Source organism: Myotis lucifugus, unplaced genomic scaffold (assembly GCF_000147115.1).
Source record: "Myotis lucifugus unplaced genomic scaffold, Myoluc2.0 scaffold_51, whole genome shotgun sequence".
Lineage (NCBI taxonomy): Eukaryota > Metazoa > Chordata > Mammalia > Chiroptera > Vespertilionidae > Myotis > Myotis lucifugus.
In genome coordinates, this window is record NW_005871099.1 from 3,437,309 (window position 1) to 3,464,257 (window position 26,949).

Below are 26,949 nucleotides of genomic sequence, written 5' to 3' on the forward strand. Positions count from 1 at the left end.
CCAAATCCATTGAAAAGATTCGTTCATTTTAATATTTATGCACACTGTCTAGTCCTTAAAGTGGATTCTTTTTGCCTGTGCATTTAATTGGATCAGTGGGTTTCTTCTTATTAACATTTTTCCTTTTAGAGATTAGAGTTGATGAATAAAATTAGTGACATCTGGCTCAGCTCATCTGTTAAATGCAACCCTTTTAATGATGACCTTATGTACTATGGGATAAAATGAACATTTGCTATAGAGATACAATAAGCTCAGTTTAGAATCACACAGTAAGTGTTGACTCATTAAAAATAACAACAGCATCAAAGCAAAACTCTTAATATTCTGTGACTGTCCAAAAGCAGGTGGTAGGAGGGCTAACATTTAATGGCACTAAAAAGTAGCTTTGAATCCTTACTTTTTTAGAGATGAGAACAGTGTGTTAGAGTTTCTGAGACAAAAATGAAAATTTGCTCAACCCGAAGGGTGTCAAAATGTAGCCTGAAATATTGAGATTATTTAATATCATAAAATAATCCTTTAAAAAAGTATATCATTTCTCACTTTGTAGAAATTTTGCTGTGGCTTTTTGTTGACAACATTCATTGGGGATATTGGTTTTTACAAAGTGGACTCATTGTCCTGTGTTTATAGTTGTACTTGAGCCAGGTTTCTAAGCCTGGGCACTATTGAATTTTAGTAATTCTTTCTTGCGGGGGATGTTCTGTCCATTGAGGGATGTTTAGGGCATCCCTGGCATCTGCCCACCAGATGTAAATAACTTCCCAGCAGGCATGACAATCAAAAATGACTCTAGACATTGCTGAAGGTCCCCTGGGGAGGAATATTTCTCTCAGTTGAGAAACAATGTGTTACAAAGGCATTGACATATTTTTTAGATATAAAATTTTAAATATGTAGAGCTAAACATACAATGAAAACTTAGAAATAAATAGCTCACATACGGTTAACATACCTGCAGCACACAGTAAGTGCTTGATATTGTTGACCTTATTTGATATGACCAGTAGCAAGAACTTAAATCATATATACTAATTTCATCACAATGCAAGGCTTTGATAAAAAGAATGGTATTATTAGTTAAATAGAAATAGCATATTAAACATTGGAGCCAGTTCTCTTGTTTTAATGATTTAATTGCATCATATTTACCATTATAAAACAACAACACAATTTTTAGCATCTAGTTCCTTGCATACCTTCAATATCTACAGGTCTTATCAGAAACTTGTCAAAGCTATTTTATGTTTTATAAAATTTATTTTTGATACAGATGTACCTAGTGTTATTTATATTTTAAATAAATCATAAAAAATATTTCTTTTTTTCTACATATATTTGCTTCATTTGAAAGCTGTAGTTGACATTATAAATAACCTTAAGGTTTTTTAGTCATTTTGTGTCTTCTATGCACACGAGGCCCTGAACCCTGAATAAGTCAACAAAATATATTCAAACTTAAAGAAGGGGACCAACAGTGCGACACTTTATGGGTTGAAGTTTACAAGAGAAACTTATAAATAATTCTGTATGCCATGTCAGAAAAAAGATATAGAGTTGTCATTTATTTCAGAAGAATTAGCAAATGTAAAGTGCTTCTTTTATGCTGTTGCAAATTAGATTTTCCTTTCTTCCCTTGAGAAGCCTGATTGAACAATAGAACACTCTAAAAGCGAGAATCCTTGAACACCAAGGCCATGTTTTTTAAAACCAAGTGTAAGGAGAATAGAGATGTATCCTTGGCGTTCTGAGTCAATTATCAGTGGAATCCTGTTAACCATTCAGAATAGAAGCCCGAAGTCAAGGTTTCTTCCCCAGCATTCATCGATTTTAATAGGCTTAGCCTTGGACATCTATAAAAGACTTATTTTTACAAAATCTAATTTTCTAACAAAGATAAAGATCTTCATTTCTTTGAAGTCAGCAGAAAGTGAGGACTAATTTTGCTCTTAAACTAGCCATAAGACACTTAGCTTAAGTTCATTAGTTACTGGCAATAGGTTCAAGGCTAGATCAGCATCGACCAGTTACTCTTCTATAGTGAAAAAATGTCACTCATTTATTTCTAATATCCATTCAAATGAAAAATTATAAGTTTGTGTGAGTGTAAAATGTTATTTTTGGAGGTTGTGGGAGAAGGAAGACATGAGTGAATCGGGGGGGGCACAAATAGGTTTACAGTTGTGAGTACAGGAAGCAGTTTATTCTTGTATTATTACTTATTAATTATTGTATTTTTTAATTAAAAACATACCTTTGCTCATCCCTGTATAGTACACAATATTTTAAAATGTAATACATATACAATACATAACTGATATACTATATAAAATACAATTATTTAAAATACTGCTAAACAATTTATAGAAAATCAGTCAGAATTATTATCCAGTTCTTAAGTAATTCTGTCCCAATAAAAGGTAAAGTTTTGGGTTTTGGTCAAGGAATATTTCAAGTTATTTTAAAAATGTTTTATTCTGGAGTTCTTGTATGAAACATTATTTGGCTATTAATTTATATCAGTGTTTTGGCAATTAAAATCTTTTTCTTGCTCTGGTCTTTCAAATAAAGATCGTGACTTACAGAAAACTAACTGCATTTTAAGTGTTTATAATATACATTGACAAACGGAAACTTACAACCTGTTTATCTTTATTGAGTTAGAGTACCACAATTATTCTTTGAGTCTCAGGTCTTTATATAAATGAACAATACAGTTTCATAATCCAAAGTAATATTAGCTGAGAATAATTTTCCAAGGAATTTGGTCTTGTTTTGTTTGTTTCATCATAGAAAGATTATGCTTTATACCTTTAATCTTAAATACTATGATGTAAGAAAAACAGGGGACTCTAATACTCAGACCCAAAGAAAGGCACCAGCACCATAATCACAGAAACTCCTTGTAATATAAAACAAAAGATCTCTCTCTCTCGCCCTAACTGGTTTGGCTCAGTGGATAGAGCGTCAGCCTGCGGACTGAAGGGTCCCAGGTTCGATTCCGGTCAAGGGCATGTACCTAGGTTGCAGGCACATCCCTAGTAGGGGGTGTGCAGGAGGCAGCTGATCGATGTTTCTAACTCTCTATCCCTCTCCCCTTCTCTCTGTAAAAAATGAATAAAATATATTTTTTTAAAAAGATCTCTTAATGATAACTTTTTGAATATGCCTTTTTACCCAATTGCAGCCAGGGTAGTTGATTAAAAACCATCTCCCTAAATAATCTCTACCTGATGATTTTAGATGAGAGACAGTAAGTATCTTCAGGAAATGAGATACATTTGTTTTAGCATGGCCAATATTCTGCATTAGTTTTACTAGTATTATTCAGTCATCTGCAGATTACCCAGTAATTTGAGTTACGCTAATAGCATAGAAATGGAGAAATGCACCCCCCTGTAATTCTGAATTAAGCTAGTATTTAATTTTATACATTTTAAGAAGACAAAAATCTGTTCCTTTCAGGATATTAAAATAATATATGCTTATAGTCTAATACATAGTGTGATGTAGATCAGAAAAATATAGCCAAATGAAGAAGCAGCTAAAATATATTCATACTTGTTTGTTTACTTTGATACTTATATATATATATATTGTATTTATAGTTGCTTTCAACATAGCTTAAGAAAATTTTTTCCTAGTGCAGCAATATATTTTACTTTGTGGTTTTGGTGCCTTAAAATTTTGAACACTATGATTGAATGAATGACTCTTGCTCTAAAATTCTCTGGTTAAGGACTGGAGATCCATACTGTCTTTATGGTATAAATCCCCTGAAATTGCAAAAGACTATGTTCATTTTGAAAGACAGCTACAATCAAGCTCCCCTTTAAAGAGGGTTCACTTTTCTGTGCTCTCAGGGCCAACTTTGAATTTTAATTTCTTGCTCCAGACTTTCAGATAAAATTGTGTCTAATAGAATAAAGATTACACCCAATAGCCTTTGTAAATATCCACTCAGAAATGGAAGTATTTGTATCCTTATTCATTGCTACATACTATTATCAAGTTGATAAGCTTTGCCATAGGTTTACAATACAATTTCTTTCATTCTGAGTAAAATTTAAAATCAATTCAGGGACCTGTTCTGTAAATATTTTATATACTTTGCTCATTAGCAGATGATCTAAATTTGAGAAAAACATTTTTTAAATTTACTTCAATAATGGCTTATCTGAATAAGAGAATTTTCAAATATATAAACTGCAAATTTTAAAACATATCTCCAATATAGTAAGAATATTCCAGAGTTGACTTTCCCCCAAGTAGATAAAAGTCCAATTCACAATCAGTGTATCAGAGCCTAATCTTTATAGTTGTTAACTTATCAAATAAAACTTTAGAAAAAAAAGCAGACTTGAAAACTAATAAGTTTATTAAAATAATTAGATATCAGTTTTTGCTTAATGTGAATTAAATAGTTAAGGAAATTGAAAAGATAGAGTAGATTGGAGATTAATGAAGACTACTGGATCATAAATAAACATGATTATTTGTTCAGTGGAATATTAAACTTATGAATGTTTAAAGAAAAGTATAATATCCCTCATTTTCTGTGATGTTTTGTATATTGCTATAAATATTCATGAATAGTGAGTATCAGTTCAGGTTATCTGTGTGAATATAAATTTTTATATAACCAGTCACTTAGGGTTCATTGGATCATGCTTTTGCATATGAAATCACTGGTATCTCAGATGCACCACGGATCTGACCCAGCTCATGAATATTCACACACACACTGATCTTTCTGGAAGTAACCACATCTATAAAGATGGAAATCTTGTTAGTTTTTAATAATGAGAAATGTATTAGAATGCTGGTCCCAGAACAGTTTTACAATTTTACTGTTTTCATTTTTTTTGTAAATGATAAACTTCAATATACACCTTTTTTGATAGAACCTCTTTTTCATTTTACCTTTAAAAAGTCTTGTGCATGGTTTAGCCATAATTGCATTTGCTTCCTTTATTTGTTGTGGTCACCAAAAAACATAGACACTAAACAGTATCTCCAGACCGTATCTGAAGCTAATTTCCACTGTTTAGGTTTGGTCATAGATTCTCAAGTACAGAGATGTCCAATGTGCTAATCTGCTGAGGTCATGATATATATTTTACCAAAAAAAAGATACGAAATTATTTTTCATCTTTTTGTGTGGGGGGAAAAATAATATTCTAATCCAGTTAAACATTTAGTATGCTAGACAGAGCGTGCTGTAATTACAGAGGCCCATAATTACAAATTATATACCACTTTAAGCCTTGTTTCATCCCCCATTATAATGCTTCTATTTCATTGTAATGAAAGGCATATGTTTCAGTCAACAGTTATAAGTAGGTATCAAAATCAATGACCTGATCCTTATTAGCACCATACTCTAATTATTGAGCTAACTAGAAAAAAAACTGTTCATAATGAACTACTTCATATTTCTAACATTGACATTGTCAAACCTCTGAATGATTTTTTTGGGGTCAAAATGAATACCTTTTTTATTTTGTAAACACATTAAACTATGGTCAATGGCAAGCATTTATCTTTTTAACTCAAGTAACACACCAGATTATCTAACACCAGATTATTGAGGGAGGTGGTCATCAAACTGTGCCCTGAACTGTCTGAAAGTTAGGAATGATGCCATTGTCTGTTTTATGTATTACTAGTGTCCTGGTGCATGGATTCGTGCACATTGAAAGGAAATTAATTAGAAGAAATATTTTGATATTGCTATTCTCCCTCTCTCTATAGAAGTGTCAACCAAATTCACCATAGACAATGACATATTGAAACACATGCATGCGATTGGCACCAGCGAGAGCTTTATATGTATCGCACGTGCACGAGTCAACTTAGCCTTTTTTATACATAGAATAAACTTGCTTAATTAGACCTGCTTTCTGATTTAGCTAAACTTTTTCCAGCCCAGTGAAGCACCCCAGCTTCTCTTTCAGGTAATTGTCAGCAACACAGCAGTAAATATCAACACTAAGCAGATTATTATTGTAAATCAAGCAGAGAGAACAAAGAGTAAAATATTTAACTGCAGCAGTGTTTGACTATATTCTGAACAGTGAGAAAACCTGAAGTCATTTTCAAATTCCACCATTTCTTCTTTTTCAGTCGAGTCAAGTTTCTAAACTTTCTAAATGCCCTTTTTCTGGCAAATGAAAAGAAAATAGGATTCTACCAAGTCTTCTATCTACCTACCCCAGGACTTGTGCGAGGATCTAATGAGATGAGGCATGGGAAAACACTTCACAGACATTTGGTTAAATTGTAACATGTTGGCACCTGGCTATAAAGCAAGTCGGGTTCCTGGGCTGAAGAAACTCCAAGGAGGCTAGTCGCTAGTGGGGAGGGAGCCGGGCATGGCTACATGAAATTATTAACTGGGCGCCCACAGCGACTGTTGCTGGGCTGAGCTGGGCTATGGACCACATTTTTCATCATGGGGTCTTGGCAGCATTGACTGTGATTGGGGGGGGGGTGTCGCTCTGGAGTGGTGGTGGGGCCCTGTGTCCCACTTGGGGGAAGCCAAGTGTTGGTTTGTCAGCGCCAGGTCTGTGGTGCCATTTATTTTTAAATGGCCAGTGCGTGTCATAGCCACCAGTCAGAAGGACGGACACTTAGCCTTTTATATATATAGTCAGTCATTCTCAACAGGGAGCAGTTTTGCCCTTCCAGGGATTTCTGATGCTGTCTGGAGGCAGTTTTGCTCGTCACAACAAGGGGGACTGTACTGACATCTCGTGGGCGGAGGCCAGAGATACTGCTGAGTATCCCACAGAGCACACAAAGCTCCCACACAAAGATTACCCAGCCCACAATGTCTAAAGGCCAACATCCTATACAAATTTGTTTGAAGACATAATCCCATGTCTAAACATTTTGGTAGCTACTGGATTAGAGTACTTTATCAGTAAAGCAGTGAAAATGTATATCTTTTTTTGCAAATCAGTGGAGACTGATTCAATTATTAATTATAAATTTTATTAATTTCTTTCTCTTTTTTTTTGTTAGCAACAATTGTGTTAAATGAACTGAACTGGACAAGTGCCTTAGATGAAGTTTTCAAAAAAAATCGAGATGAAGATCCTTCATTGTTGTGGCAGGTGTTTGGCAGTGCCACTGGCCTGGCCAGATATTATCCAGGTAAGTGCTTAGTGAATCAGTAGGTACCGTAAGTCCAGACTTAATGTCTTGAGAACAATCTGCTCCCTTCTCCTACATTGAAAGAAAAAGATAGTTACCATGTTACTTTTAAAAGGAAAGACTATTTCTCTTTAAATGGCTTTGTATCTGACAAAACCACTTTAAACCCAGACACCTAAGCAGCACCTGAGGTATTGGCACCTGGAATCAGGCCAGGTAGCTGTGAGACCAATGATAGGTATCTGTATATCTGGATGGGGAAGTTATCCTGAATCCTAAAACAGTTCTGCGATAAAGATCCACACGCTCAGCATGGACCAGTGAGTCACATTGAGAATTGAATAGAATTTTCAGAACCTAATTGAAATTTTTCTCTCCAGATCTGGTTTATGTTTCTATATAAAATGCATTGATGCTTTCCTTCAATCTCAAATGAGGATTTGTAGAAATGAGTATGACAAAATAACATGCAATTTCAATGAAAGTAAAGCTTTCTTAGGTGTCAAGTTGGATTAATTTTGAGGGCATCTCAGCAATGAGATGAATGTATTTTATACATTAAATTGGATAAACCCTTTTGTGATGTCCTGTATATTTTCTTATAAAGGAGGGTTTGGAGAAATAAATCTATCAAAAAATGAAAAATTAATCACTAGTCAATCCTGAGAACCTGTTGAAAGAACTTTTAGTGAAATGTCTCCACTTTTAAGAACAAGCTGACAAGCACAAATACATTTTATTTCTTAAAGACATGGCCTGAGTTATGGGGTACTTAAGTAACTTGACTTGAAACAGTATAGAGGAGAATTTTTCTTGAGAGTTGACTTTTTGTAAACATGTTTAACAAATAGAATTAGTCACAATAAAAATCACAAAAGTGAACATGGAGAGAACTAGAAACTGGGTAATATCTAGCTTTGTATGGCAATAACTCAGTATCAAGGAAATTGATGATGCTAAGAAGGAGGGGCAAATCAGTTTGTAAGAGAGAACTAGGAAGGGGAGATTACAAAATAAGAGGAAGAGAGACCTTTGTGCTCAAGAATTGGAAGTAAAGACAGGTTGTGTTATAAGCACTTTTCAAAGATGGCTCTTTTTACAAATAGCAATTAACTTTTAAAAAATACTATTTAATCATATTCAATTCTTTCATTTTGCATGTGAATTGAGGAAGCAGGTTTTAACTTTTTAAAGCCCTATTCACATACTTTCAAATGTGCTGCCATTTGTCCACTTTGTTTTGGGAAAATACTTTAAAGGTTTAATTTAGCTGAATCCTTGAGGTCCCTCCAGAATATTAGCTGTGGAAGCAACCCTGTACTCTCCGGAAATACCTAGATTTGAACAATGGCTGGGCAGACATTTGCTTTCCTAGATTTTCTGACACCTGAATATGGGCCTATATCCCCTCTCTGTCTAGGAGATTCATCCTGGACCTTGCTGTGGGAGCCATGATGCTAATTAGGGACTGTGGAGAACCCGTTCTGGGATGGTAGTAGTTGGGCAGCAACACTCAGATTCCTGAAAATCTTGTGAGCTATGCAATACAAATGTATGGAATCAATTCTTAAAAACAAAACAAAACAGTGCAAACTCATTATCTTGGCTTGGAATTCAGAACCATGACTAATACTCCATAGGAGATGACTGAGACAAGCCTAAAATAATGATTGACATAACATCAGTTAGATCCCGGCAATTGGACCAGGGTTAAAGGTATTTTTAGGTATGTGAAATTCACCTTTCTTTTTCTTTTAATGAGGGTAAAAAATGTGAAGTCTGTAGAATAAGAAAAATGCACTCGAACTTGCTAATTGGAAATGCAATTAGTTTTCATGTGAAATGGTGTTTCTACCAAGAGAATCAGCCCTCAAATGCATCATTATGAGCTGCATTATTTCCTAGCAGCTGAAAATAAAAACTGATACTCTTCTGTTATTTTAGACTGTATTAACTAGAAAATGGATTTGTAATATGTATGCTTTCTCAAGAATATAACTAACACATATTTTAGTATTCTGATGTAATGTATAAACACCTTTTTTAAAGTCAGTCCAACAACTGACATAGTACACCTTAAATATCATATGAAGTAGAGTGTAGTCAATGATAAACTCACAGTTCATTTTTGATCAGAGGAAAGCATTCTCATGAATGCTCATGAATGATTAATATCACCTTTAACTTTGGCTTTCAGAAATTATATGCCCACAATGTAGTTGTTATTCCCACCCCCTTCTTTCTTCTGTCATCCCAAAATCTTATTGGAAGGCAAAAGAGACTCTAGACTGAGCAACCTTTCACTTTTCGCAGGGATTTTAGAAGCTCTATCTTTCATTCTGCATCATTATGAATCTGATCATTTCACTGTATGGTTATTAGTCATTTTTACTATTTGATCTTCCACAATTCTGAGCCTATATAAATAATGTACCAGTTAATTGCCACAATGGGATTTTACAACAAATTAATTAGTAATATCACAGAAGAAATCACGTTGTTTAATTTTACGATAATATAACTATCTTAACTATAATCAAGGGATATGTCCTAATAGTAGATATTTCAGAAGACTTCTAAGAGAAGATTCTTAATGTTTTTAAATATAAGCCATTTAAGAATCATGAATTATTATTAGAGATTTCTCTAAGGGTCATATATCTAAACATATTCAAGGAGAGGACTTGTTCAGCATAAAATTATTGTCTAATTCATCAACTTCTAATGTCATCCAATGGGTTTAAGTGGTGTGTGTGTGTGTGTGTGTGTGTGTGTGTGTGTGTGTGTCTGTGAGTGATATTGTGAGAGAAGGTTTGTAAAGCATTTAAATTAAAATATAGATTTAATTCGAATAAGTATGCATTAATTACATTTGAAATCAATGCAGTTAGACAAAAGTATTTTTTTATGATTACTGAAAATGGTAAAAGCTCTGAAATTAACTTAAGGTTCTTGAATCTGTATTGAATTACTTCAAATCCTTTAAATAAATTTAAGGGAAACAGTTTTTTTGTGTAGTTTTTTATTATAATTTAACCTTTTAATTAAAATTTCAAATGGACTAGCCATTATCAAATGGCTAGTTAATAATAAGGCTAAAATTATGATATTGTATGATAACAACCCAAGAAAAACAGCAATCTTTTTTATAGATCAAGATAGTATGGCTTTACATGAAAATATAAAGATTAAATAATTGAAAGCATAATTTCCATGATGCCAAATCTATTTTCTTCTAAGGTAAATTATTCTGTTAGTAGAGAAGAAAGAAAATATATAATTTCTGGAAACCTAGAAAAAAATATAAGTCAGCACCCAGAAAATCCCTGTGTCTGCAAATTATTTCTGAAATAATATGAAAAAGAAAATATGTTGACTTTCTTTTAAACTGCTATATCATTTTCCATTTTTGCCATTAAAAAACAAACAAAAATTATGCATAAAAATTGTATCTCTCATTTTAAAATTGTGGATAAGAAGAATGTGTCAATGGTGTTTTTGATTTATTTTAAATACTATTTTTATAGGTCATGTCTAATATTTTGATGTTATTTCTCTAATTTTTAATGTAACTTAATTTCTCTCTCCCTTTTACTTTCTTTTCTTTCTTTCTTTCTCTTAAAGCTTCTCCATGGGTTGATAACAGCCGAACTCCAAACAAGATTGACCTTTATGATGTACGCAGAAGACCATGGTAAGAATTTTAGGTAATCATGAAAAGATTAAACAGACAAAAGTAGGCTGCATTGTTTTGTGTGAAAAAGATAGAAAGAATCTTTCCATTATTAGGATGAATATTGTCTAATTATTTAAATGGCTCTGGTATTTTTTAAAATGTTAACAAATGCATACAGTTAAAAGTAAATGAAGATAAAGTTCACATGGGAACAATAATGAATATTGTTGAAATTCATCAACACATTTATTTCAATTGGACTACATTTATATACAATTTCATCTCCAAAACTCTTTTTAGCTGGTGGGATTTCTATGGAAAGACCCCCACTTTGCTTAGAGTAGAGCTCTAATTGAGCCTCTGGACTGAGTAGGAGGTGGTTTGTCTTTGGCAGTCAACTAATGAGAACTGGCCCAAACAGTAAGAGCTGCCCCTAGTTATAGTTATGTTGCTTAGGTTAATGTTCAGAAAAATAAGTATTATTTGTTTCTCACTAGTAAAGCAACTCATTTTCCTAATATAAAACAAAAAATACCAATAACTTATATTTTCCCAACTTATGTGTTGTAAGGTTTTAAAAATGTATTTAATATCTTTTCTTGAATTAGTTCACATTATGTCCAATATACTGCTTTGTAATCTACTCTTTTCATATCAATACCTTTTAGTGCCTGTTCCTAAAAGATACACTTTAGATCATTTTAAAATAATGACTATGAGGTAATTTATTTAAGAAATCCCCTATTATTCCACATTTAGATTATTTCTAACATTTTGCTAGGGTTCAGACAAATTCTCAGACATAGTGGTTGATTCAGAGTAAATGTATTTAATGCTTTGACGATGCCGTTAAATATCCCAGTAGCAGTTTACATGAACATCAACCATTATAGTAGCGCAAAATATTATTAATCCACATATTATGTTTGTTGATATTTCTCCAAGTGTGGTGGCTGTGAAGCAACGGGAGGTAAAGACAATTACATCCCATGATTTGGATTCGGGAAACAGCTGTTTTGGGGGAAACTTAGGAGCTAAGTGCTAAACAGAAGAGGCAGACAATAGTCTTTCCTCTATTCTTCCCACAGAGAGGCACGGCTGCACCATTTGTTAAGATGCCAGACATGAAGTAAATTTGCTTTCCATTGGAATTTCCCAGCAGCGCTTCCCCTTGCCTTCTTATAGTGACTCAAACTTGCCTGCAAGTTATAAACTCTGTTTCATGTAGTCCTGAGTATATACTACCTGTGCTGGATGCTGTCTGTACACTACTTGACAAGTCATCTGGCAAACTTCTGAAAAGTGAGATTTAGAGTCATGGGTACAGAGGCATCAGAGATGAGTAGAAAGTTGAATTCAGGTTCAGCCTTCCTGGTGGGGAGAGTAGGTCCCTGTGGCCTGGCACTCTGTGGCCACGCAACATGAACTTTGGGATCATTCACCTGCAGTTATGTTTCTCTCTCTACAATTCCTAAATGATCTGAATAAAACTCTCCTATAGACTCTTTAAAATGCAGAGATTCTAAATCTGTAGTGTTGGGTCAAACTTGGGAATCAACATTGTAAAGTAACTCTCCAGGTGGTTTCTTAGATTCTATGAAGTTTGAGAGCCACCACTGAGAAATCTTGGTAATAACATTATATATTTTTCTGTTTTTAATTTCTTTATTGTCCCATTGTATTTCTCTTCTGTTGATGTTGCTTTTTCATGGTCCTAGACCACATAACTATATTTCATGGTTTTGTGTTTTTTTTTGCATATTAAAATTTGACTTAGCCTTGTGATTATTTATTCTTATTATTCCTTAGAATTAGTTTTAAAATGTGTAGTCAACAAATTGAAGTTCAGAATAATTTTTCCCCCAAAAAAATGGGCTTCTAGAAGTTACATTATTTTGCTCTTAGTATTAAAACACGTCTCTTCATCCTTTTTTTAAATAAATATCTGAAAAACACAATTGAAACATTATGCCACTGGCATCTCTACTATTATAGCTTTTTAACATGGACAATGCAAAATTATGAATGAAAGAGCAGAACATTGTTGACTGAGATAGAAGAGAAGTAGATCTGTTTGGAAAATACCTTATCTCTGATCAGGAAATATCAGGGTAACAAATATCAATGTTTGCTATTTTGCAAGAGAAAATGTATTTATTTGAGATTTGTTTCAGGTACATCCAAGGAGCTGCATCCCCCAAAGACATGCTTATTCTGGTTGATGTGTGAGTAGTTAAACACTACATATTTATTTCTATACTGAGAATATAGGGTGGAGTCATAGATAATAGTAATGTGTTGGGACTGAGAAATGATTGATAGGTTGGGGGAAAAGAACAAAGTGTTATTATGATTACTTTTATATTCAGACAAAGAAGCCATATGAAGACAATAACAAAAGAAAAATTATGTTATTGAAAATGAGAAGAATCTATATCAGAATTGAAAATTAAGGCCTGGCATGGTTCTAAAGTCTGAGCTTTTTGAAAAATATTAATTTGCTTCTAATGTTTGGCTTTATATTTAAAATAACTTTAAGGTACAGTCTGGCTAAAACTAAGCAGTTTCTGCTACAAAAAAAGAATCATTCAGTTGACAACTAGTCATTAAGATTCAAATAACTTTGAAGGTTTTGACCACAAAACAGATAGAGTAAAATGTATTAAATGTCAGTACTGGGACTTTCTCGAGGGAAATGCTAATATATGTGAAAGAATTCCAGAAGTTTTTATATTGGTCATTTTATATGTTACAATGTTTCAGTTTAAGGTGTGTGTGTGTGTGTGTGTGTGTGTGTGTGTGTGTGTGAGAGAGAGAGAGAGAGAGAGAGAGAGAGAGAGAGAGAGAGAGATCCTCTAATGAAGTTGAAAATAAAATGGTAGAGCATAGAAAAACATATATCCTGCTATAAAGATTTGGTTTTTAAGAGTAATACCAAGGAATAAAATCAAAGCATAAAATGCTTTGATTATTTTTCCTGAGAAAATAAAGGTATGTCCTCAGATATTCTTCACCACATTGGAAGAAACAGAATCCAGTGATTTATTGACAAATAAATCTGTATCACAGGCTAACATTAACATTTGAAAATTTCTTCATTTTGACCTAAAGTAAACAAGTTCAAAACCTTATAACGTAGCCTGAGAAGAGGAGATACATGAATTAGACAAATGTAACTTAAATGTTCATTCATTCTCATTTCATTTGTTAATGCATTTAAGCTATATCTCATTTAAATTAAATTATTGTGGAATTTATATCATACACGAATCCTTAAGTACAAATTTTAAATGGTAATGGAATGTGTTATAATTCTATTGGATATATAATTTCCAGAAATAATTTATCATATTAAAATCTTTGAAAACCACATGCATATCCCAAAATTGAAAATATATATATTTACTAGGTAACTATGGGCTATTAGTAGTGTTGTATTAAGGTGTGTTTCCAGAATTTTCACCTACTGCATGGGGAGGAGAGGTGACTAAGAGCTGCCTGCAGTAGCTGTTACCCTAGCTCAGCATCTTCAGGTCAAGGAGATCTGAGTCAGAGTGGAGAGAGGGTGGAGAGGAGGCCACTGTCTGGGAACAGAGTGAAGTGGAATGAATGAGAAAATTGTCTGAAAGGGAAGGAAGGTTGAGGGGGAGGAGGAAATTTGACTAAGACCTAGCTTGGTTGTTACCAAGAACATAAATAGGAAAGAAAAATGTGTTGGGGAATAATGTGTCATTTTGGACATTGAGCCTGTAGTTGTCTAACAAGCAGTGAAGTGTAAAGGTGGGGAAAAGTTGGGAACTAGAGATGTAGAATTGGGAGTCAGTTGTCTAGCGATGAGCCCCACAAATGGATGAGGTCATTCATGAGCATCATAGAGTATGTAGAGATGAGACAAATGAAGACAGAACCCCAGAAAATATCAACTTTAGGAGACAAAAAAAGGCCTTTTGTCCACATACAAAAATGTCTCTTATCATATATGTTATGCTGCTTCATAATTATTGGTTTAATCAAGTAAAACACTGGATACCCTCAAGCAATGACCGTAAATGTTTACCTGCAGAGGTTATAACCCCTCACTTCTAACTTGGATAACCGAGCTGGTATTAAGTTTATGTTTCCCGAGTAAGTGAATATGCCCTAAGTATTCATATTTTCTTAAAATTGTCATTTGACTTTCCATTTTTATCATTGTGCTTAGAAATATATATATTCTGATGCTATATAAAAAATAAGATTTCTTTATTTCTACACTATTAAAAATATGACTTTTTCTACTACTTATTTTTTAAAGACAAAATTATTTGAATATTATATAAAGATCTAGAGCCAGTAGGTAACTTGCCTTTACTTAAAGTGTCTGATTTTGATGAAATAGATGGTCATTAACATGCATGCACCCATTTTTTATAGGAGTGGAAGTGTTAGTGGGTTGACACTTAAATTGATCCGGACGTCTGTCTCCGAAATGTTGGAAACCCTCTCAGATGATGATTTTGTGAATGTAGCTTCAGTAAGTATAAGATGACTACACTTCTTCGGTCATCCCATTTTGGGGGAATTAAATCTGCAATTTCTATCTCCTGTGACTTTAAAATACTCTGTAATGCTGTATTATAGACAGGCTGAGGTATTTCTGATCTATTACAAGACTATCTCACTGAGCTGTTCCTATCCTGTTACTAATTCTCCTTTATTTCTTCACCAAGGTCCTTTCTGAATGTCTAAGGCTTTACCCACAAAGTAATTGAAGGAAAAACATTACACATATTCTCCTTTACTCAGAGAAGCTTAACCAGGTGACATGAACCCTTTTACTCATTGATATCATTATAACTCTTAATAAAATTTATTTTTCAATTTAATGGGAGAACCAATAGATATTTGAATGTGCTACGTTTAGAGTTTTATTTCCCCAGAACCATCTTAGACCTTCCTATTCATAGAGTGTACTAAACTCTGAAACAAGTGAAATAGAACAAAATAAATGTTACCATGTCTCATTTTAATTCATAGAAGTGAGGCAAAAAATGCCATGGCTGGTGACGGATGGATATAATTTCACATTTGAAATGGATGTATTCCTAGAGATGAACGTGAGGGAAGGGGAATTTGTGGGGAGGTCATTTTGTATCAAACACGGGAGAATGGCTTTATCTCTGACACCACTGGGAGGAGGAAGGAGTTCAAGCACATGGCCTCCCTTAACTGAGAGGGCACCTTGGGGAGTGAAAGTGGGCAGGAGATGGAGCATAATCCCTTGTCAATCAGAGCTCCAGGTAACTAGATTAATATTTACTGAGAGGAAGAGGATTAGTCCTAACGTGCTTTTAGCATGATATCCCTGGCTAAGGGTAACTATGATAAATAGAACCCAGGATCAATGAAGCAAAACCCCTGAAAAATGTCCATGTGTGATATAACTCTGGTTAATAAATTGGAGCTTGTCCGTAGTTTAAACAGTCCAGCTATTCAAGGAACCCCTCAAACCTCTTATTGAGACTTTTCATCTGGGCCCAAGGGGTGTCTCCAGCATGATACTGAAGGGCCTGTCTATGTTTTCCAGAGCGGCCATATAGAATGCCACAGACTGGGTAGCTTGAACTACAGAAATGAATTTCCTCATAGTTCTGGGGGTCGGAAGTTCAAGGTCAAGCTGCCAGGAGAGTCAGTTTCACCTGAGTTCTCTTTCCGTGGCTGGCAGTAGCCACCTTCTTGCTGCCTCTTCACATAGTCACCTCTCTGTGTGTGCAGACCCCTGGTGTCTCTTCCTCTTTTTATAAGGACACATGTCCCTAAACTAACTGCCTCAGTTTAACTTAATCACCTGGTTGAAGTTCTTATCTTCGGACACTGTTACATTCTGAGATCCTGGCGTTGGGACTTCAACATATGAATGTCAGGGGGACACAGTTCAGCCCCTAATAACATGTGGGCACCACCGTCCATGTCCAGATCTTTTTCTGCTTCTGATGAACCTGTAGAAACCTTAGCTTGTCTGACCCTGTGTGTTACCTCGCCACTTAATCTGTAGCTCTCAAAAAAAGTGATCAGGAAAGACAGTCATTTTATTTCATTTGTACATAAACATATTGTTTATCACACAGCCATTGTGGTGGTTGCTAACAAAATATGATCTTTGACATCGCAAAAGAGAAAGTCGTAAATTCAGTATAGATTTGTCATATCTAAGTTTCTTTTGTTTAAGAACAGAAATTTTGATGCTTAAATCATGTAGGAGATGCAGAGTGAATGCTGCATCATTTCCTAGTGACTCTGTTGTTTCCAGTGCTGTTTTTTGGTTACAGAAAAGAAGCCTGCTGTTAGGCAAAGCTCAGATGCAAGCATTATGTAGCTGTTTTCCCACTAATCCAGTTATATGTTTTGACAGAAGTAAGTGGTAGATGATAGGAGCAGCAATTCAATTATAGCATGTTCTGATTTACAGGCAAAATTTCAAATGTTGACACGGGAGTGGAATTTGTTTACGAAAGTGAGGGAATTTGACGTTTTAGGAATAAAGTTGTGAGCTAGTGGATAATGAAAGGAAAATGTATGCTGATTATGGGCAATATGTGAAAAGTTAGCAACTGAACAAGGTTGTCATATATTTCCATAAAATCACATAGCTTCTTACTTAAGAATTAGATGCAAATATCAAATTGTATTAAGGTTCCTTGGGTGCATTTTCTTCAAGAAAGCTTTTATAATTCATGTGCATTAAAAAATGCTGTCCTGGAGTAGTCATCAGAAAGAAATAATCAAAATATAATTCCTTATATCTCTGCTATTAGTTGTAAGAGAGAACTTTTTTCTTAACCCTCACCCAAGGATATGTTTTCATTTTTAGAGAGAGATGAAGGGGAAGAGAGAGAGAGAGAGAGAGAGAGAGAGTGAGAGAGAGAGAGAAACATCGATAGGCTGTCTCCCATACTGGCCCTGACCACCGGCAATTGAACCCCCAACCTAGGTATGTGCCCTGACCTGGAATCAACCCTTTGGTGTATGGGATGATGCTCCATCCAACTGAACCAACTGGCCAGGGCTGAGAAACTTGTTTTTTACAGTAAACTCTCCACTTTACCTAGATTGTAGTCATACCTAGATTGTGGTCAGTAAACAACAGTTTTAGGAGTGACAGTCTCTAAATGTAGTGCAAAATGGAGAGTGAGGAACCACCACCACGTAGGACCTGGGGAAGGGATGACCTTGACCTGATGGCAACATTAGCAAGGCTCACCTCTTGTGAAGTGACCCACTTCCCACTCTTCTCAGACAATCCGGCCTCTTGGATGTACTCATTGAATTGCATAGGGATTGTGCATAACCTTTGAAATGACTAGTTACATGACCTTGTACAAGTTATGTAAGGCTTATGAATCTGTTTCTTCCTCTTTGAAAAGGACATCATATTTAACTTGTCAAAAAACTATTGAGCACTATATGAAAAAATCTTATGGCAATTGTTGTTATTATTACCATCACATTCTTCTAATACTTTTCTACCAACTGCTGAGAGACAGTTCTTCATGAATACGTCACATTTCTTCAAGGCTAAGCATTAACAGCCAATCTGCTCAGCTTTATGTCCATTCCAGGAGAGTGAAGGGAGAGCTGTCTTCTCCCCCAGAAGAGGTTTACATTGCCGAGTCATTAAGATATGGTCTCCCTTTGATGAGGATGATGGTCTGTCTGCCAGCAGCCCCTTGTAAGCTCAGGGGCTTCCTCATTTGGGATCTCTTGCCCAAAACTCATCTATGGCCAGTGCGGATGACCTCTGGCCCTTCTCTTATCCTCTGTGGGAATTGGGTTTTGGGTGCAAATAGGTCTCAGTCTGGTTACTCCTGCCTTTTGTCTCTCACCAGAGGACTTGTATTTCTTGGGCTAGCACCGTGGTCGGCAAAATGCAGCTCGTGAGCCACATGCGGCTCTTTGACCCCTTGAGTGTGGCTCTTCCTAAGCCTTAGGAGTACCCTAATTAATAACAATGTACCTACCTATATAGTTTAAGTTTAAAAAATTTGGCTCTCAAAAGAAATTTCAATCGTTGTACTATTGATATTTGGCTCTGTTGACTAATGAGTTAGCCGGCCACTGGAGCATCTATGAAGCGGTAGAAGACTACTTAGCTTAAAAGTAGGATGAAATCTCAGACACCTCCCATTTCTTGACCTGATAGTTTAACACCAACTAATGTCAGGGGGCTTTGTTGAAATATGCAATTGTACATATCTGCAAAGAGACACGATTTGGATTGTTCCTTTCCCTATGAGCTTAGAACTTTTTTTTCCCCTTCTAAAATATGCCTAATGGCTTTCTCGGTTTAGGAACTTTTCTGCATATGATAATGAGCACAGTTGTCAGTTGTTGCACAATTTAAATTTAAAAGTTATTTTTACACCCTTCCGAAGCAGGCCCGCATTTGCCAGTGCTCGAGTAAAAGAAAAGATACTCGGCATGCCATTGCAGTTTGCTGACAAATGAATTCTGGGAGAGTAATGTCATTTCACGTCTTATAAAATAGTCATCCGTTTAGATTTCAGGAAAATTTTATGTTGATTCATATCTCATGTCAACAAATAAGAATATTATAGTTTATACCCTTGATTCTCACAGTGGGGCCTGTGGCCAAGCAGCATGAGCCGTCTGCACCTGGCAGCTGGTTAGAAATGCAGAATCTCAAACTCTGCCCCTGATCTAAGGATCCAGAATCTGCTGTTAGCAAGTCTCCCAAGTGATTCCTCAACAGTGGGAAAACCAGAGAATCAGGGCTCATCAGGGAGGCACATTTGGCAGAGACCAGTGGGCATCTGCCTGGGGCTTATTGTAACTAATCATGCTTATTCATGATTGAGATGTTAAGATCTTGGTACTTCATAGAATTACTAATACAATGGATGTTTATGAATGTTTTTATTGTGTAGCCATTTACTTTTGTGAGGGTGAAATTAAAAAACAACACAGGAAGGAGTAAAATTAAGCTCATTAAAAAAACTGAAATTCCCTCTTTTTACATACTTTTAAATGTAAAGATGGGTGCTTTAAAAATTATTTTCATCTAAATTATACACAGAAGAAATTGTAGACTGTGAAGGAAAGACTGAAATGAGAAATTTAGGGATTATATAACAAGACAAGTAATCAAGGTTATTTAGTTAAAAAAAGAGATTGCTAGAGGATAACTTAATTGCTTTGGAAGTATAAGGAAAGTTTATAAGAAGGTGTGGACAAGCATGGTAAATATTTTTCCATTAATTATAAGGTGCAAGAAAGATGGCTTTGGTACTTAAAAATTAGTTGCATTTGGAGTTTTAGAAATAAGAAAGTAATACTTAAAGTGAGGCAGAGGGAATACTTTTAAAACTGAGCTATTGTTTTTAAAATAAAAGCATTGACTTATTTACTGGGGCTTAAAGGACTAGGTAAAGACTCCATGCCCAATAAGCATAGATGTATGTCATTACATGTTGGGTAAAATTTTTCAAATTACATTTATTCATTTAATTTTAAGTAAAGGCAAAGAAATTGGCTAGGGCTAACCCGAGCTATAGCCTTAGCAGGGTAGCTCACAGTTATTTTAATTAAATTAAACTATCATATTTGCTATTTAATTATTTAGCAGGTTTAACTTTAAAAGAAATTAAAATATAAAGTGATAGTATAATAAGGTAGTTATTAGCAAATATATAGACTTAAATCTTAATTTTTGAATAGCAAAATCCCATTTCAGCAAATTCTTGGTCATATATTCCATTGTAAGGGGCTTTGTTGTAGTGACAATTTGCATATTACGTTCTCTTCCAAATTTCAAGATACAAATATTGCCATTTGCTTTCCCCCACTTTTCTAATATTTTGTTAAATGATTCATGTTTATTGTACCCTTTAAAATAGATTCCTCAATTTTTTTTTCACTCCTCATGAAATCTTTCCTGCTGAACCCTTTGCTCTATCGATGGGTATCTATTTATTATTTTTATTGATTTATACTATATCAAAAGTACAAATTTTTTGGGTGTGTATATTTCAAATGTATATTTTGATCCCAATGGAACCGAGTTAGATTGAATATAATTCCTTCAACTCTAGTTGGTATTTTGTTGTTGTTGTTGATCCCAGATGTTTAAAAGAACTTATTGGTAATGTTAGTAACCTTGTATCAAAATGCAAATAGAATATAGTAAAATGACACTTGGGACTTATGCAGAAATGTATTCACTGTTTCAACAAAGGTTAGTAGACTGAATTTTGAGTATGTTATGATTTAAGTTAATTGGAATATTTGTTTAAAAATGAAAATATCAACATTTTTGATGGACCATCATTTATAATTATAGGCAAACAAATTTTTTTTGGTAATGCTATCAATATTTTATTAGTTTATTGTTGCCACTTTCTTTTGACATACAGAATTTATTATTCCAATTTTTTATGTAATTCTTTTTCTGATAGTTAAAATGATCAGATCTGGCTCTGGCTGGGGCTCAGTTGGTTGGAGCATTGTCCTGTACACCAAAAGGTGGTGGGTTCAATTCCTGCTCAGGACACATACCTAGATTGCAGGTTCCATCCCCAGTCAGGGGAGCATACAGGAGGCAACCAATTAATGTTTCTATCTCACATTAATGTTTCTCTCTCCTTTTCTCTCTTTTCTCTCTCTCCCTGACTCCCCCTCACCCATTCTCTCCCTTCTGGTCTCTCTAAAAAATAAAAACATATCTTCTGGTGAGAGTTAAAAAAAAATGATCAGATTTAATTACCTGATTTTAAAATTTGATGGACTTTCCTTTTTATTTCAGAAAGGAGGAACCCACAGCTCAGAGCAGAGAATTTAATAAAATGTGGCTATTGATGCTTATTAGTAGCTGTTTCTGAACTAGTCCTGCTTTTGCGAAATTGAATTAAAAAGTGGAAACATTCTTGTCAAAATTTATTATTTTATACAGTAGAACCAAGAAACCACAAAACAGCAGCCAGTGTTTGGGGACAGTGACATCAATTTGAGGACAAGAGTGTTCAAGTCCCAGAGTGCCATTAGCAAAGATATTCCCGTTGTCTCCAACTATGGGTGACCACATCTTCTGGTTTTCCCAGAATAGAGCTTAATAATAGAATTAAAATCAAATTTACAACATTAGCAAATCTCATGAATTACCTAATAGTACTTTTAATAATATATTTAGGATCTGAGTTTTTTTTAAAAGGAAAGAATATATGAGATATATATAGAATAGTTGAAATGGAAATACAGTTATAAATGTGGAATTAATAACTCTTTCTGGAATGAAAACTGACTCAAGTGAATATGTAAATTTTTCTCAAGTTTATTGGTAAATGCAATTTTAATTTGACCAAAAAAAAGTTCCAAAGTTCAATAGGACGACAACTGATCAAAAAGTGACAGGGTATGACAGCTTACTCTTCTGGTATATATGGAAAATGATTAGACACCATAGACAAGAGTGTGTCAGGTGTTTGGGTTAGAAATAGAGCTCTGACTCTTGGTTGCTGTGTGTGATTCTAAGCCTCATTTTCTCAACTTTATAATGTAAATCATATTAAAACTAAAACCAGAAGCTTGGTGAAGGTCAATTGAATTAATACATGTAAAGTGCTTAGCTTGGCACAATTGTTATCCTCAATATATTTTGGCTAATTTTTTTATTAATATTAAAAATAAGTTGGTGAAATGATGGAAAGTGTAGAGGGATTAAAAATCCTAGAAATGTATCTAAATCTTAATTGATTATAAAGAATGGATCATAAACCAATAATTATTCAAAAAAAAGAAAATTATCTATTTGAGAAAACACACATCTAAATGTAATTGTCACCTCATACTTTTGGAGGAAATAAATTCCAACATGACTGAATACCGAAATGTAAAATAAGTAACCACAACCATCAAATATTAGTAAAGACCATAAATGAATATTTTCCTGATTGGTTTATGTTTTCTAAGCATAAAATTACTTTAAGAAGTCATAATAAATAGGTATAAATTAAGAGCTAATCAACAAAATGGAAAAATAAGACTTACATTTTAACAGATTATATGAAAATTAAAAATGAGAAAAATTTTACTTCTTAGCCATCAGGGCAATTTAAGTAATTAAATGTTGAATTATCCTCTTTAGTTATAATTTAGCAATGAAAGTAATAAATGCTTATGAAAGTGAAGTAAGATTTTTATGCATATTATTGTAAATTGATTCAGAATTTCTGGAAATAATTTGGCAATAGATAAAGAACATTAAAGTGATTCTTAGCTGGGAATATGAACGTATGTGTATGGATAAGTGTTATCAGCTATTTTCTCTGGATTTTATAACAATTATAATATTTTCTAGTTTACAAACATCCTATTAAAAATAGAAAAATCAACATAAATAAACCATATTATTAATAGGAATAGAAGTTAACCAATATTTTCAAGATCACAGTTTGTGTTCACTTTCCTTTTATTATTTTTCCTGCATCGCCCTCTGGTGTCCAAAATATGGATAACTTCTGTTACCATAATTTGTAATTGTGCTTACTTAATATGCAAAATTGCATTGTTCACAGTACATAATTTAGGTAATTCATCTAACTAATTATATAATTTAAATTATGTTAAGAAGTTAATTCATATTGTATAATTTAAAAAATACTCATGTTCCAAAGCAGGCTGGTCTGGATTTGAGTTCTTGTGTTTTGCTGATCAACTGCACAGCTTGAGCCCACACTTTTCCTCTATTTTTCTTTTATATGCAAAAGAGAGAGAGAAAAGATCATTAGAACATGTCCTAAGGAATAATTTATATATAGAACAATTTTTCAAAAATCAAGGAATTATAAATTATGTTCAATTATTCCCATTAAAGAATGCTTTATGACAAAGTACCCTAAAAGAAGTTTATAGGAGGATAGAATCCATGGATGAGGAAAAGGAGGGGAAATTAAAGACATGCTGAGTGGTCAGACACATATTAAATGGGCCACTTCTCTTTCTCTGCTGTTCTAAGTGGAAGAATATTCCCTTTGGGATTTTACTTTTAGTTCTTAATGTGTTAGGGTAAAACTCTGTGATCCCACCAACCTTTCAAAGGGAAACTCGGTGTTCCATGAAGGTGTATTACAGGTGCCATTCCTAGACAAGGCTACTTTCCAGGACCTTGATGTTCTCTGACTGTTAGTGTACATCAAGGCCATGCCAACATTTTATGGTTTGTAATCCAGGTTAATCCAATGGGCAGCAGAGCTGCTCTCAGGAATATTTTTTAGAATGGTTTCTTATTCAGTAGAGGACACAGAACAGAAATAGATAACAGCCTTCACAAAACCAAGAGTTTAGGACACCTCATTTGAGAAATTAAGAGTTTGCTTTGGACCTAGAGTATCTTTTAATTTGATGTGTGTACTTGACTGTGATATTTAATAGGAAGGTTCTTTGAAGTTTACTCTTCATGGTTATTTCAGAGAATGTCTTAATATTAAACTAATGTTTGAGGGACCCTTGTTATAGGGTATATTCTGTTAGTGAACTTTATTTGAAGTTTAATAAGCTGGTATTGTTTATCTGAATCTCATGTATCTAGGAATCCATTCTGATTTTGCTACTGATTATACTGATGTTTTTACTAAAATAAATTTTTAAAGGATAGAGTTGCCATTGATTTAACATCTATGTGCTGGCATCTACTTTATGCTAGATGTTTTACACTCATTTTCATTTGACTATTTTAATAGTGTCTGTTTGGAAAGACTACTTATGTTTATGAATAGAGAAATATAAACACACATTACACAGTTAAAATATAATCACTACACTGATAGGTTTATATCTTGATTATTGATCAGCATTTGGACCATCTTCTAATTTTCTTAAATTCCATTCATATATTCAGTAAATATTTATAGTATACCTATTATATACCTAACATTGAGGATGCAATGATAGGATGGCCGTTTTCTTTGACCATGTGGGCTTCTAATCCAGTGGAAGAGTCATTCAAAATGCCATACAAAGAAATATGAAATTATAACTACGATATGTTCTATAAAAAATAAATCTAGGCCTAGGAAAGCTTATTATGGCATGATTTGTCCTGGGCAGGGAAGGTCAGGAAAGCCTTTGCTAAGGAAAGAATGTGGAGGTAAGTGGGATAACCAAGTGTAGAGGAGAGGCAGAGTGCTGTAGGCAGAAGGAACAGGACACGTGAGAGAGGGAAATGAAAGAATGTCCAAGTGCCAGAACACGGTTGCAGAGTCCCTCGTGATTTCCAACCAGATGCTCACATTACCCCACACACTTTCCCTGTGTCAGACGCTCACAGAGATTTTGCTGCAGTTCTAAAAGGGACCTACTTGCTTGGATTTTGGGGGATCAGGAAAGGAATCAGTGTGATGTTAGCTTGAATCTCTGACTCTGTAGGGTTAGTGAAGAATACATCTTTAAAGAAGTATTTAATTAATAGATGACAAAAGCAGAGCTCCTTAAATCTATTTTCACTCACCATATACTACTTCAAAGTTTTATACGGTTATGTTATTAAACTTATGCCTTCCAGTTTTTAATATACATGTGGCTTCTATATTAAATATGTGGTTTATAAAATAAAATATTGGCACATGTTACCAAAGACTACAATTTTAGTTCATGAAAATAAACCTGGTTTATTTTTCTGTTCTAAAAGCAGATGAATATCAGATGTCTGTGAAATGTATACTTATCTAATTTAGACTTTTAAAATGTATCATCCCTTGGGAGAATAAGAATTGCTATAGGGACTTAAATGTAATTTCTTTCTTGCATAATTTATGAGTTTTATTATGAATATAATTGTAGTCTTTCTGATGTACACACTGAATTTGTATTTAATGAATTAAATTTACATTTAATCAGTTTGTGTTAAAGTGATTTAATGAGATGTTTCACTTTTCTGTTTAAAAGCAGGTCAAGGCCAATCAGAAGACTTAAGTCTATACATTATTGAATACTCATTTTCTGTATAACATAATTTTATGATGTATGGTTTAACTAAATCAGTTAATAACATTTCCTATAACTATACCTAATAATTCTCTAAAGTTAAACATTTTGCTATTAATATATTGGCAAATTATTATTTTATTTTCTAACATGAAAATTATCATTCTTTTAAAAAATATTTATTATTTTAAATGGACTTTTAGAAGAATGGAGAGAGACACACACACACACATAAACACATGCACACTCATATAGAGAAACATCAATGTGAGAGAGAAAATTGATCGGTCACTCCCTGATTGGGGATCAAACCCAAAACCTAGGTATGTGCCCTGACCGGGAATCAAACTGCCACCTTTGGTACAAAGGATGGCGCTTCAACCAACTGAGCCACACCAGCCACAGCCTCACATTCTTTTACTTTCAAAATGAAACATGTAGATTAAGATTGTGTCACACCATCAAAGATTGGAAAGTAATGAACTAGGCAGTGGGAGTTAAAACATTCAAATTTATAAACAACAGTAAAATATATCAGAAGCTTATTCTCGTATATATGATGAACCTGAATGTAGTGTTCAATGTTAAGGTAAGAACTCAAAGTACCTGTGCAGGACATTTTACTTGTTATTTAATATTCACTCCCTCCAAACCATCTCTTCTCTCACTTTACCCTGATGACCTTGCTTCATTGTTCACTGGGGACAAAAGACACAGACAGTAACTGTCATCTGTTCAACACCCAATCTACGCACCCCAATCTACGCACCCCAATTATCTGTGCACCCCCATTATCTCTGCTCGGCTCCCACTCTTCTTTCCTAGAACTTGGAAGTCAACACATGTTTTCTTAAAGGATCATTTTTATAGCTGCCAGCTGTATTCCCTCCTTTCCCACCCTCACAAGAACTTTATTTTTTACCTCTTTTCTACAGGGTGTTCCAAAATATGTATACACACTTTAACAGCTGATTCTATTACATTTTGAAAATGAAATACAGTTTAATCAGCACTGCCTTTATAATTATTCAAAATGTGTATACATTTCTGGGACACCCTAATTTCCTACCTCTTTTCCTTCCTTTTCTCTTTAGTATCAATCCTCTCCTGCTCTAGTGACCATTTTAAAGAAGCCCTTC

At 34.2% G+C, this 26,949-nt stretch overlaps 1 protein-coding gene across 1 annotated transcript in view; it reads left to right on the top strand.

Moving 5' to 3' along the window:
- The window catches only part of CACNA2D1 (calcium voltage-gated channel auxiliary subunit alpha2delta 1), a 377,680-nt gene that overhangs the window by 270,301 nt on the left and 80,430 nt on the right, over positions 1 to 26,949 (top strand). Inside the window, 4 exon segments of the mRNA XM_023753781.1 lie at positions 7,030 to 7,161; positions 10,786 to 10,855; positions 13,012 to 13,062; positions 15,251 to 15,350. Of these exon segments, the coding sequence (XP_023609549.1) occupies positions 7,030 to 7,161; positions 10,786 to 10,855; positions 13,012 to 13,062; positions 15,251 to 15,350 (353 nt within the window).